Below are 14,724 nucleotides of genomic sequence, written 5' to 3'. Positions count from 1 at the left end.
ATTCCTGCTTAAACTCATGTAAATTCAGGGTAACTCCACCCAAAAGCAAAAACAGAATGAAGCCCAAATGCCGCCTTTATTGCATCCTTTGAAAGTTGAAAATGCAACAGACTTGGGAAAACAGACGTGCATCTGTAGCAGTGAGTAAGGGTTAAAGTTTGGTTCCTTGGTCATTGAAATTGTTTCTTTTTCTGACAAAACAGCGATTATGGATACGAGCGTCACAGCAATGGCCAGTGTTTACCAGCATTTTGGTATAACCCATCCTCCTTATCGAAAGACTGTAGCCTCGGACAGAGTTATCTCAACAGCACCGGGTAAGTGGCCAGAGAAAAGGGTGAGTTGAAGAAACCCAAGTGTATAGCCCTTAGCCAGACTGACAATCCACTCTGATTCACAGTTGTTTGAAGAAAATGAGATTCTGTTAACTGACTTCAGTGACCTGTGGCTAAGGCCCTATCGTTCTCTAGTTTTAGATACTTCATCTGGCTTCTGATTAAATGGCACTATGAGGGACATGTGAGATGTAAGAGCATGGAGCTAACAGTGAGCTAAAAAGGGGCTAGGACTTGCTATCTGTATGTCAACCATTCCCTTGTAACTCTGAATACCAATGGTTCTCTGGTACAAAGATACTTTTGAGGAAGTCAGGAGTACATTCACATCAGAAGAGGTCACATCTACATGTGCACTTTAATGCACATTAGCCTATTGTAATGTGCTTTAGAGCATCACTAAAAACCCATGCTATTTGGCTAATGAATATTAAAATAGGCTGATGAGCATTAAATGTCATTTAAAAACCTTGTTTTTTAGTTCATGCGCATTAAGACAGGCTAATGCACATTTTCTTAGTACCTCACAATGGGGGGTGCCTGTACACGAGTGTGGAGGCTGCTCCGACGCTTCAAAGCAGACTCGATTAATCGTGCTCCAGCAGCCTCCTACATCTCATGTATCAGTGTCCCTGCGACACCACTAAACAAGCTTTAGTTCAAATGCTCCCACTGCCATTTTGAAGTGGAGGTTTGCTGAAGCACGAGATGCTAGAGCAGTTTAATTAGAGCGCCTCTTAGAGCCTCCCTAATTAAAGCGCCTCCCACCCTCCACCCCTGGAGCATGTGTAAAAGTGCCCGGAGGTACTAGATTTAATGCACATTTACTAAAGCATGTCAATGCATGTGTAGATGCACCCAGAGAGGGTTCCTCCAGTGTACATATCGCATGTCTACTGTCATTATTAATTGCCGTCCATGAGCAGCCATTTCTTTAGTGCCAGGCCCTGTCACCTGTTGGCCGGATACCGTAATAGCACCGATTTCAGGCATTTTGGCAGAGCCAGCTGCATACCCAATCTTTTCTACAGACTAAACATGCTGCAATTATCCAGGGTAAATTACCCCGGAGTAAAGAGGCTGTGTGTCCACATCCTAAAATCATAAAGTGCCCCAGCCTTTCAAGGGCTCACTAGCTGCTCAAAACAGGCCAGTTTTCTGGCATATTTTCTTCAGCTCTGATGCACACAACGTTGTCACGTCCATGGCTCCAGCGCACACTCTGCTTTCTACCAGCAACATCATCTCTTTGAAATGTGGTAACGACATCAAAAACACACTTAAAAGAGAAAAACTAAATAGAGGGGACTTGGGGTTAACAACATACACAGCATCTTACAGAGGAAAGGAAAATTTTCTTGAGAGATTTACTATGTGCTATGTATTGGATAAACACAACTCTGCTGCACTCTACTGACTAGCCTTTGTTAAGGTCAAAAGCCTGTTTTCATATTCTCTTTCCTTTGTGATAAAAATGTAATAACTGACATAGTTATGTAGCATTTTTCATCGAAGAGAATCACCATTTTTCAGATGCGTGAGGGAAAAAAAGAAGTCCTGCTTTCCAGCTTTGCACAAGTCCTAAAAAAAACCTAATGGTCCTCAACTGCCATGTTGTACTGTATGTCCTCAGCATCTGATGCAAGACGCAGCAACCTTTAGGCTTCTCTGCTTTGTATTCAAATCAGTACCCTCATGGCCACAAGCTATACAGATGTGTTTTTAAGTCAGCTGCACTCCTGAGCTGGGCCAAATACTCCAGCTTTAGCTTAGGATCTGGACAGCGAATTGTATGAAGTAGTAAAACAGAGAAGTGGGACTCTAGGTTTCTTAATTCTAATTCTGGCTTTGTCCCTGATCTATCCTGCAGTGTCTGTATACTATAATTTACACTGGAACTTACCTATATGAAAAACAGATGTGCAGCTATGTAGTGTAGCTCGCTGAAATAATCCAAGACATAATAAATGCTTCTGAAAAGCATTGAGAACTTTGGGTGACAAGTATAAAAAATGGGAAATGAGTGGAGAGCCTTGCTTCACGGAGGCTGGGGTTCAGGATGAGAGCTGATGGCACGCCCAGCTGTACCACGCAACACGTTAAGGGAGCAGTGAAGGACAATGCTGTAGTCAGGTGAAAAGGCAACTTATTCTGCATGTCTACAACAGGCGAGCAGCCTGTCAGACTGGACTAATTACATACCGAGTATTTAAAAGCTGGTTTACTCCTAAATTTCAGACACAAACCAAATGTGGGAATGCCTCCCTGTGCTTGGTTTGACTTAGGGACTTGCCATGGGGGAAGCCAATGTCTCTTCATGTACATAAAGCTTTTTTGTTGCAGGTACAGGAAAGTTGTGTCTAACAACTGCACCGATGGCGTGAGAGAACAGTATACAGCTAAGCCACAGCAGTGTCCTGGAAAGGCCCCGCGGGGACTTCGCATTGTCACCTCGGATGGCAAGCTGACAGCAGAGCAAGGGCACAACGTTACCTTCATGGTGCAACTGGAGGAGGTAGGATCTATTTTTATGTGGCCTCCTGGGTCTGAACAATGCCAGCGGCAGGCATTTACTAGGTACATCTATACTTTCATTAACGTGCCTTAGTACTTTATTAAGCAAGTACTAAACTAAATGCACAGATCTAACTAAATGCGCAGTAACTAGAATTACTGTGCAGTAGCGCTGGTGCATGGTTATTTTGAGACGTTTACTGTGCATTAGTCTAATAACACTGTTCAGTAAGCTATTAGCACAGTTTTTAACCAGCATGCTACTTTGTGTATCACCATGCTAATGTGTGTATCAAAGGCAGTTTGGCTATGGTAGCATGGGCACCATACAGAGAAGGAGGGTGAATTAGACTGCATTGAACTCCATGTTGCTATTACTAGACTGCTCCTAGTACATGAACAAGCTCAGATATGTTGTAGTGTGGACACGCCCTCAGTAACATAAGATGATTCATAGATTCATTGATGTTAGGGTCAGAAGGGACCTCAGTAAGTCATTGAGTCCGATCCCCTGCCCTGGGCAGGAAAAAGCACGGGGGTCAGACGACCCCAGCAAGGTGCTTATCTAGTCTCCTCTTGAAGACCCCCAACGTAGGTGGGTCATCCCCTACTTACAGGCTGGGTGTGACCTTCTCAGCAGCACAGTAGCGGAAAGGGATTTTGGAGTCATGTTCATCTTGGAGTCAACTATGAGTTGTCAATGTGACAAAGTGATCAATAATGCTAACCGCACTTTATCGTGCATTAGCAGATGCATGATGATCAGGTCCAGGGAGGTGATGCCTCACCAGGGATGGGATGTGGGACTCAAGCTCTAGTTTAGTATTTCATCCCCCATTCCTGGAGAAGGTTATGCATTACTACAAAAGCTGTCTGCATACCTTAAATTCAGTTCCTTCCAACACGGGCAAGAGGTAGGTATCATAAATAAGACCTTTCCCTGCTTAATTTTGTCCTGATCTGCGGAGGCATACAGAGTAACACAAACAGGACTTGGGGCCAATACAAGCTGTATTCTGCTCAGTCTGTGCTGAAGAGGAGAGCATGAAGGACATCAAAATGGGTCAAATGATGTATGCATGCATGTGTGATTATGCTCAGAGACATGTGACTGAGTACCCCCCTGTCCCCTTCTACATGTTACACAGGTCACGCAGTTAATTGTGCAATTCATTTAGACTGGCTGCACGTGCTAATGAACTATCATGCCTTAAAAAGTCCAACCAGCTATAAAGTTATTGCCGGAAAATGTTTAACAACTTTAGAGCTGGTATATATCCAGCTTTAATTTGCACATGTAGCAGGCTGGGAGTCCCATCAGCTGACCAGGCTCCCAGCCACAGCGGTGCACCATGTGTAGCTGGGGCCGAGAGTCCTGTAGCCAAGGGGATTGTCAACCCTGGAGTACCCTGCAGCTGCTGCAAATGTGTGGCGTGGCATGGCATGAGGTGCAATTGTATGGCTTGCACAGCAGATTATCTATCACACCTTTACCTGAACATCTGGAGGTGCCCTGACCGAGACAAATGACTCAGTTCTTTCCGCTCCAAGAGGCACGTTCTAGTCAAGCCTTTATTCCAGAAGTGAATGCCAAGACTCGTAACCCTTGTCCAGAATGGACCACTTCCTTCTCTTCTACCAAACTTACCAGCTATTGGATCCAAAAAAGTGAGTTCCCATCATACACCTTTGCTTCTTAAGAGCTTCCCCTGCCCTCGGAGAGCATGTGTTTGAAGCCCTTCGGTACTTATCATCACGTCATGTATTGTGTCTTTCCAGCTGTCTGTGTTCATACAGTATTCCCTTTGACACAAAAGAACTAGAAATAGGAGCAAAAAAGACATAAAGCTGCTGAGCAAAGGAGAGAGACGTCTGAGATCTGTACAGCTGTTGATTTTCTAGGTCTAGTCACCCTATGTATGGAGCCATCTGAGACTGGGGAGAAGAGAGGACTTTGTATGCCAACTCACGAATGTCCCTAAAAAAGGGGATTAACTTTAATATGCAGGATGACTAAGAAAAAGAGGGAATGGCAAACAGCAGCAGCGAAGAACATGAGGTCACCCTATAAACACACAGTGGGCATCGGAGCCCTGGAGGTCTTGGGTCCCATTAGCTTCACAATGGTGATCAAACCCAGCATTTTGGAATACATCTGCCTGATACCATAGCCGTGTCAGTGGAGGATGTACAAAGAGGAGTAAGGAAAAGCAATTTAAAAACAGGCTGTGATGATATGCCAAGGACAGAGGAATCTCATTGTCATTGTCAATCACAAATTGGTGTTCAGAGGAAATGAAGAAATGGGAGAACCTCTCGAGGGCCTGTCCATTCTTCTCAAGACCTGGGAGGAAACCTCTGTGGTCCAAATCATGACTCAGGGTCGTTACTCCATTGATTTTAATGGAGCTTATCTAATTTACACTTGCTGAGCATATAAACCTATTTTTTCTTCTATGTGCACTTATGCCGTTTCTCTGGAGACAAATTACAAGTGGTAACGTCATAACAAACATGATTGATCTTAACCAAAAAAAAACATTTTCTAATGTAGCATAAGTATTCCAGGATGCATCTGCCCACCAGTTTTCCTGTCACTTTTTTTTTCTGGCTACTTTAAAATGTTTCTTAGGAACAGCTTATGAATAACTTATTCCAAAAATGTTAATAAAACTCAGCTTGAAACAAACATCCTTAAAAGTCTAATTATGGGAAAGATTTCACCCAGTTGAATTCATCTGCCTTTGGATGTAGTCACTGACGTGGAAGAAAGCAGCAAGGGGCCATCAATAAATGTTTATCAGAATGGCTTAACATTTCCATTGTCATTTATCAGTCAGTCCCACGCACAATGAAACCCCTACCTGGTACTAAAGCAGTGTCACACAGCCCGGGGAGAGTTTTCTCCAGCTGGATGCTCACCAGGCCACTGTCTTTTCATCCCATCACACTGGACCCATGTGCTCTTGGCCTGAGCAGGCTGCAGAATGGCCTCTTCCTGCCCCCGTTGGCACACGCTTTCTGTTTGTCACCTTCTCAGAAATGGGATCCATATATCCCAATCTGCAATGGGCTTCCAAGGGAGGTGGTGCTCTCCCCTACCTTTGGGGTCTTCAAGAGGAGACTAGACAAGCACCTGGCTGGGGTCATCTGACCCCAGCGCTCTTTCCAGCCCAGAGCAGGGGGTCAGACTCGATGACCTACTGATGTCCCTTCTGACCCTAACATCTATGAATCTGTGAATCGTAGTTTCCCTGGGCAAGTTCTAACACTTACTCCTGACTTTAGCTAGCACAAGAGACATGTAGCCACAAGAAGATGTAGCCAGCACAATAAGGCATGGGTAGGGATTCCTCCACCACAGTTTCCTCCCTGCTCTACAGTGCTCTTTTGGCTGCCATAAGTGCCTTTAAGGCATCTAGATATGTGTCCCTGAACCTGGCTTCTCCTCTGGATCATGGACTCTTGCTCTCTCCCTCTTGTAGAGCAGCTTTTCTTCCTCCTTGCCTGGCCACCCATTTGACACGATTCTTCAATTATGAAGCAAGCCTTGTGTTCTCCTCCAGCTTTCTTCTTCTGTACAAGTCCATTTGAATTTTTCCTTCTCTCGGACCTTCTCACGGACCTCCTGTCACACTTTGAACTTCTTTCATGCCTTGGAGATCCCAGACCAGCAGAGACTCCCCATGCCTGAAGAAGGGTGATTGCACCCGAAAGCTTGCCAAGAACTTTTTTTTCCCAACTGCTCAGTTGGTCTAATAAAAGATTCACATCTACCCAATGGACTGATATCACATCTACCCAATGGACCTCAGCTGCCCCTCTCCCTTAATTTCTGGGTTTTTTTAAGACCCATTTGATGTCTCCAGTTTCCTGTTGGGAGATTAGTGCTGCCCAAACTCCATTCCCCCTTAGGACCAAATTGGTTTAATCTAGGACATGACCACTTCCTTGTCTCAAGGTGCTCCTCTTTATATGCGACCCATCAAGGTTCAATGACTTTCCTTTGTCCTTGGTCTGGGAGATTAGTGAGACAATCCTAACTGCATAGGGCTGACTCCAGATAGACTCAGGCATTCAGCAACAGAGCCATTTCATCACCTTGCAAAAGATTTTACTTGTGGCTGTGAATGAATTATTTTTTTCTTACAGCGACAAGATAATTTCCCAGCTCGTTTTTTTTTTTTTTTTTTGGCCCAACCCCCCTGATAAGTTTAGCAAGTGCCCTGCACAAGTTACAAGCACTTCATTAAACAGTCTGTGTTTCAGTGAGGTTTTCTCCCCCCACCCCACCCCGTGCTCGCTCATGTATGCAGCCTGTCTGTCACAAAACCAATCAGTTTGCATAAGGAACATCAGACTTTTGTAGCATTTTCAGAATTGCTTCTGAAGTGGTGCTAAAATCAGTGGCCTTCGGAACAACGCTTTCTAACAGAATAGCTTTAAAACTTGTCTCACCCGATTGCTCATACATCTCTGCTGAGCAAATGAATGGTAAATACATTAAGGGCTGAGAGGTTCTGGGCTTTGGTTGTTTCATTACAGATAATTCATACAGAAATTGCTTCAGCTAATTTATTTTTTATCTCGATAAAATGACAGCGAAAAAGTTTTGATATTCAGGGCCTGATTCTCCTCTCGCCAACATCACTCCACTGGGAGAAAGCCTTAGATTCATAGATGTTAGGGTTGGAAGGGGCCTCAATAGATCATCGAGTCCGACCCCCTGCATAGGCAGGGAAGAGGGCTGGGGCTAGATGACCCCAGATAGATGGTTATCTAACCTCCTCTTGAAGCCCCCCAGGGTAGGGGAGAGCACCACCTCCCTTGGGAGCCCGTTCCAGACCCTGGCCACTCGAACTGTGAAGAAGTTCTTCCTAATGTCCAGTCTAAATCTGCTCTCTCCTAGCTTGTGGCCATTATTTCTTGTAACCCCTAGGGGCACCTTGGTGAATAACCCCCTTGGTCTGCCTCTATTTTATGCTGCTAAGACTAAAGATGAAGTGACATTAGGGTAACATTGGGTTTTTTTTGTTTTCAAATGGGCAAGGAAAATTGATCTTGTGTAAGGCAATGGAATAGAAATGACAGGTTCTGAATTTGCTCCCAGCTTTGCTGCAGACTTCCCAGGTGAACTGTAGCAAGTCTTCCAACCTCTGTGTGTCCGAGTTCCCTCTCTTGCAAATGGAGATTAAAATGGTTTCTTTCTTTAGCCTTTATGTCCTTCCTATGACATGATAAACACCTCAGCCCATGTGTGTTGCATGCCTGCAGCTATAGTTGTGTGGTTTTACACCCAGGTTCTGGCAAGCAAAGCCTGTGCTATGTCACTGAAGCTGTACTGCTTCCGGTTTGGAGGCTGGCGTGTGCAGTGCCCACTCGGGTAGCTCTGCCTAATGCTGCCTTGTGCCATGCAGACATACCCATAGTTTACTTTGCAAATCCTAGGCTGAATTTGCACTTGGTGGTTAGAGGGGTCCTATTTAACTTAGATTTCATGTGTGTCCTTATACCGTCAACCACATTTTAAGTGCAAGAGAAAATATCCTCTCTTAAAGATGCTTGGAAGGCTCCTCAATTGGCATAACCATGCAAAGTAATTAAGAATATGCTTCAGTAAATGGCTGAATCAGGATGGAGTTCAGGCAGAAGTTTGTGTTAAGCCGATCATAATTGCCTCACTGAGGTGGAACAATATTAGGAAATATTCCATAATGTGACTTTAGGATCAGATGGACATTTTTCAAGGTCAACAGGACCATGGTGGGGCATGAAGGAGGATGAGGAATGGGCCGATCTGAATAAAGAATACACAAGGCAGACTCATTCAGACAGACAATCCAACATAAGCAGTTTCCTGCCTGTTGCAGAAGATAATTAAATCCATTTTCAACATCTGTACAGAAAAAAAAGGTGCAAGTCAACGTATAATTGAAGACTTTAAAATTAAATCTGAAGCATGGCACTAAAATTAAGAACTTTAAGCTGCGTCTCATTGTTTTAATACTTCAATTTCCATACAAAGACTAGCACTTAATAGGGAATATGCATGATTAAATCCTTCTGGGCGATATTTAAATTGGAAGTTGGAAGGCGGCATCCCCATTAGATTGATTGGAATGAGCCATAATCTCTTGTAGACCAAAATACCAATGGCAACGTAAAAGTAATGACAGGGTAACAATATTTTACAAGCAAAGTGGGTTGTTCTTAGCAAACGGTGATATAAGAAGATCCCAAGAGCTGGTTGGAATCACGTAAGCTGCAAGAAATAGGAACATTTGGCCTGGAAAAGGAGCTGATTTCCATGTGCAGCTTTCACTTAAGCAGTAGCGTGGATATGAAAACAGAATTGTTTCCAGGTTTCAAAGTAAGTCTGTTGTTTTATGAGCTATGTCTCACGGTGCAGCATTGGGATGTGGAGTATCTGTGTTTAATTCTCAGCTGTGCCACAGGTGTGTCAATGCACTGTGGTCAAGACAGCTCCTCACCTGCTCCGAGTTAAGCATATGCTTAAATTCTCTGCTGGATTGAGGCTTATATGGAGATTGGCCTACGACTTTTCCGGGATGTATCACCTTCTGTGGTTGATGCATGCATTAAAACCGATTTGTAATGTCCACCAAGAACACCAGGTGGATTGCTGGTATTCTAGCCTTTATAACCAGCTCCATAACCTGGTTTGATTACTATACAGGGTGGAATTTAGATCCATAACCTGAAGTTGCCAGACAAATTTTCCCTGGCCTCCTAAGAGAATTGGTATTAAAAACTTCTAGTTTTGAAGGTCAAAGCTGCTGTGCATCCAAGACACTTGGATTTGGCCTAGTGCAGGGAGTGGTCAAGCACTGGAACGGGCTACCTAGAGAAGCTGTGAAATCTCCACCCTTGGAAGTGTTCAAGAGCAGGTTAGACAGACACTTGGATGGGATGGACGAGTTAAGGATGATCCTGCCTTGAGCAGGGAGCTGGACTAGATGACCTTGTGAGGTCCCATCCAGCCAGACTTTCCTATGACCTTATTCGTAGCTGCAGAGAAAGTACAGGGGTTTGCTGTCTGCTCCAGCCAGACTCCACGGATTCAGAAACCCATCCACTACACTTGTCAACATGATGAGTGCAAGCTAGGAGAAGCTACAGGAGAGGTTTTAGCAAGAAAGCTTTTTTTTTTGTTTTTTTTTCATATATTTTTCATACTGCAAAAAATCACTCTCTGTAATACAGCACCTTCAAGCTGCTGAGCCGGGGCACAGCACGGCAGGCTGGCTGCGGATCTGTTTCCCAGAGACATGGGGAAGGCCTTTAATTTGTCATCCGGCTTTCTCTTACCGTTCCATCTGCGATGGACCTGGTGCAGATAAAGCCATGTGACAAGTCACAGGTTGCTGCTTTATTCCCATACCCCCCTCCTCGTTCCTCAACTACAAATTTTAAATGTCAGCTTTTCAAAATGTGGCCTTTTCCAAAATGTGTTACAGCCTGAATCTCACTTAATGGAAAACTCATTTCCAGTTCAAAGGGTTTAAAAGCAAAATGGGAAAGGGCAACGAGAAATGAAAGAGACTGGGGAAGTGGCAGCTGGGGTTCTCCAATTAGATTTTAAGGAGATGTCTCTGTCAGCGTCTTTTCTCCATGGGGAACTCTGAGAGGAGATGCTGAAATCTACATATTGCCTGGCCAGAAGTTGTTGTATAATCCAGGAGCAAATTCAGACTCAGTGGGCACGTCCACATGAGACGCTGCTGTGCATTTATTTAGTACTTGTATAATCCAGTACTAAACAAACGTGCAGTAACCGGAGTTACAGCGAGCTTGGTGGCCACCACAGAAATAAATCGAGGGAGAAAGTCAAACATTAGGAACGAGCTCTCTTCTTATATTTCACATTAATCCTGCAGAGGATTGGCTCTTTGAAAAGGTTTCCTATACATTCCTCTCATTCCTCCATCCACTGTCGCAGATTCCTGGTGCTGCTGCATCTAACAAAGCCTCATGTAAGTATATAAGAATTGCCACTGATTGGATGCGTCTACACATGCGCTTTACTGCGGAGTTGACTAATTAGGTCTGCAGAAGAAGCATAGAAAATAGGGGTTGAAAGGGACCTCAGGAGGTCACAGCTAGTCCAACTCCCTGCTCAAAGCTTGACCAGCCCCAACTACACCATCCCAGCCAAGGCTTTGTCTAGCTGGGTTTCAAAAATCTCCAAGGATGGAGTTTGTACCACCTCTCTGGGTGACCTGTTCCAGTGTTTTACTACCCTTCTAGTGAGAAATTTCTTCCTAATATCCAACCTAAACTTCCCTTGATGCAACTAGAGACCATTGCTCCTTGGCTGTCATCTGCCACCATTAAGAACAGTCCAGCTCCAGTAAAGTCTAGTCTAGTCTAGTAAAGAGTCACCATCTACACATGTGCCCATATTAGGGCTTAGTTAATTAATTAACTCCGCTGTGGGCTAGTACCATCCAAGACAAGTACTACCCTACAGTGTAGTAGTTTCTATCCTAAAGTGTAGCAATTTATGACACTGAAGTGCTCTTGTAGATGGTGACCGAGGCTGGCAGGAGCATGAGGGTGCTATAGTGTGGGTGCTGCCTGCTGGCTAGATCTGGGACTGACCTCCCAACCCCGCTTCCAGCCTGGGACTACTCCACCCTGGCTCAAATGACTGAGAGCCTGGGTGCACATACAATCACTGCACCCGGAAGAAGCTGACTCTGGCATGAACTGTGCTGGAGTTTCTTGTGTCAGGGTAATTGCACCCACTAAGTCGACCATAGATCCACGTTGCCCAGTATCCTGTGTCACTCAGGGTGCAGACAGAAGTGCAGCTCCATGCTGCAGCTGAGAATGCTTTGCAGGATGCTTTCTGAATTTCAAGATCCCCTGGACCAAACAGGAGTTCAGTGTTGGTTCCAGGGTGGAGGGGAATCTAGCTGCTGGCTGTGAGCTTGCAGCAGGTTTCCCCTAGCAATGGCTCCTCCTTCCAGCCAGCTGCCTGGGAGCCTGCACTGTTTTCAGAATGGGAGTGGGGAAAGGGAGCAGAGGGAGCTCATTCTAGGGGTCCCCAGCAGGCATTGGAGAGTGGGATGGATGAATTGGAGCCCCCTCAACTTGGGTGGGGGGCGTGCTCCAATACACCCACCCCATCCTCCAGCAGGGGATGAAAAACCCCAGACCAAACTCCTTCCACTCCCTTTCCCCTCTCCCACTCTGAAAACAGCAGCAGGCCAAGAGGCAGCGCAGACACAAGTTACAGAAGACACACTGTTTTGAAATGTCTTCACCTGACCCTGCATTCAATGGCACCCGATTGGCCATTTTTGAAGCAGCCTGCAGCCACGCACTTGTGTTTGGTCACACCTATCAACCACTATCTGTGGCCAGATCAGGGGACAGTTGTCACTTCTGTCTGCACCCACAGGGCAGAAAGCGGATGTTGAAAGAGTGAACTGGGTCTGACCAGTGTGTTTTTTCCAGTTTCTCTCCCACTTGCAGCCTCCAGCATTTAAGGTCTAGGGCATTTTAATTCAGAGACCGTATCCTTAACTCCCATGTATTCATAAACTCATTTTAGAGTTAGCCAAATGGGGCTGCTACTTGTCTTAATATGTAAGGGACACTTCAGCTTTTCTAGGTCTTAACATTGCCTGTGCCATCACAGTGATACATCGCCACAGATGCAATGATTTTATCTTCACTATTTCCTCAAGAAGCAGGAAGTATTTTTATCCACATTATAGAAATGGGGAAATGAGGCCCAGAGAGAAGTGACAGACCCAAGAACATAGCCCTTTCTCTCCTATCTCCAGCCTGGTACTTGCAGTACAGGCAAACAGGTTTTTAGTAACCTCATCGGTCCTGGCCCCTGAAAAAAGAAATATGTCGATGGAGAACAAGTATGAAAGTTTCAAGCTCAAAATGTCATTTTAGGCCCTACTCCCAGAAAACCTTTATAACTGCCAGAAAACAGGAGCGTGTGCTGGTATCTTGTATGAAGGCAGCCAAAAAAAAAAAATTGCACCTTAGAAAAAATAAGGAAACAGAATCAAAGTATCCTCCCGGTTCTATGAACTTCCCCCAGCTGTTCATTTAACAGCATCCTTCCAGACAAAGGAGGCATGAAGTGGCAGCTGCTCTGTACACCAGCCTGCATAACAGATCTATAACAGCAGCAGGGGAGTGTGATTGTATCACCCCGTCGTCCAAACCTACCCACCACAGGGCACTTTCATTTGTGGCTTTAAGTCACAAGCATGCCTACAGCCGAGGTGAGTTACAACCTCCCACCTGGATTGTTGCTCTACAGCAGCTACCGCTATTTCTGCTTGTGTCATTCGTTGGAAGGGATTTTGTCACATACGGCAATACGAGAGAATTCAACTGATGTTCCCAAAGCTCAAGAAACAGGCCCTCTCTGCAAGCCTGCTGAGCATGTGCATAAGTCATGTTCCCTCCCCATGTCCTTTTCAAAGAGCGCTGCCTTATTAAGAATGCCACTTGTTGGTAAAGTGATATGTAAAGAAACAGAACCGCCAAGTCCTTTGGGTTTTAGGTGGTCAGCATTGTTCATTTTCACTGCCTTTGCTTTTCCAAAGAGCTCTAGGCTGTATATCTTGGATGCTGTGTTTGGAGGTGCAAAAAAGCAAGCTGATTTGCTAGCACAGAGCAGCAAAACCTATAACGGGCTTTCTCCAGGTAATAGACTCCCTGCACTTGCATGGTACAGGCAGATCCTCGATGGCAGATTTTATTGCTGTGTATTGCTTTTTGCTTCTAAGGATCATGAAAAAAAATGCTGGATGGACAGCTTGGGAGCCTTAATATCCTTGACTTTATCCACAAACACTTGCTGTGCAAGGTGTAACCCCTATCCACTCTACAGGGTCAGCTTGGGGCCAGAGGAAGGGAGTTAAAGGTCCAACGTTATTCAAGTCATAGCACCAAGGACCTCAATTGTGTCAGCTGTGTGGGTGGGTTGTATGAGGCAGGAAACAGTGGCCAGCTCCTTCCAAACAGACAAGCTAACCAGCTCTCACCTGGGGGCATTTACAGGAAACCTCCTTATCACTCCCTAGGAGTAAAAGAGATTGCAATCTCTTGCAAAGCCAATGAGCTGTCCTGTCCCCTCCGTGATACTGCACCTGGTAGCTGTCTAATTCAGTCTTTCTTCCATTAACACTCTCAGCGACTTTGCTGGGAACAGGATCTGGTCTCTCGCTCATCCCGTGCATCTCTCCCCTTCTGCATCGTTGCAGGGAGATCTCCAGAGATCGATCATCCAGGTGGATTTCGGAGACGGCATCGCTGTGTCATACGCCAACCTCAGTTCGACGGAGGATGGGATCAAGCACGTCTACCAGAACGTGGGCATATTCCGCGTAGCTGTGCAAGTGGACAACAGCCTGGGATCTGACAACGCTGTCCTGTACTTACATGTAACTTGTATGTTATTACTGTTGTTGGCTTATGACATACCTGATAAGAACCATTCCCCCCCTTAGAGATGATGCATTGACTTCTCTGCCTAGGAGACCTCCTGAGACAATGAATGAATGAACGAACCTTTGTTCTCCCCCAGGTTGAGACTCATCAGAGCAATATAACACCTCTACCTGGCTCAACTGCATCCTACTTGTAACCGCGGGGTCCTGCAGGAGGGCCGTGATCTCCTTACAGCCCCCTCACCGTGCCCAGTTGGCCCAAGGGCACCCTCAAATTCTCGCCCGCCACGTCTTTGATGGTTAGATAAAGTTGGGAGGCTGCCTTACGACTCCCTGGGCACGGTTAGCTGGGACGTCTGTCCCCGGACCCCCTGGGGGTCTCGCGGTATGATGGGTGCTCCCCAGGCACCCTAGCCTTATGGGCTACG

At 45.5% G+C, this 14,724-nt stretch overlaps 1 protein-coding gene across 1 annotated transcript in view; it reads left to right on the top strand.

The window, feature by feature from the left end:
* Positions 1-14,724, top strand: part of LOC102387945 (VPS10 domain-containing receptor SorCS1) — a 292,562-nt gene that overhangs the window by 234,906 nt on the left and 42,932 nt on the right. The window contains exons 17-19 of the mRNA XM_006027558.2: positions 204-317; positions 2,679-2,850; positions 14,111-14,297. Of these exons, the coding sequence (XP_006027620.1) occupies positions 204-317; positions 2,679-2,850; positions 14,111-14,297 (473 nt within the window). The remainder of the gene's footprint in view (positions 1-203; positions 318-2,678; positions 2,851-14,110; positions 14,298-14,724) is intronic.

This window comes from Alligator sinensis, unplaced genomic scaffold, assembly GCF_000455745.1.
Source record: "Alligator sinensis unplaced genomic scaffold, ASM45574v1 scaffold559_1, whole genome shotgun sequence".
Taxonomy (NCBI): domain Eukaryota; kingdom Metazoa; phylum Chordata; order Crocodylia; family Alligatoridae; genus Alligator; species Alligator sinensis.
Note: the sequence above shows the minus strand (reverse complement) of the source record. Positions and strands in the feature narration are given on the sequence as shown.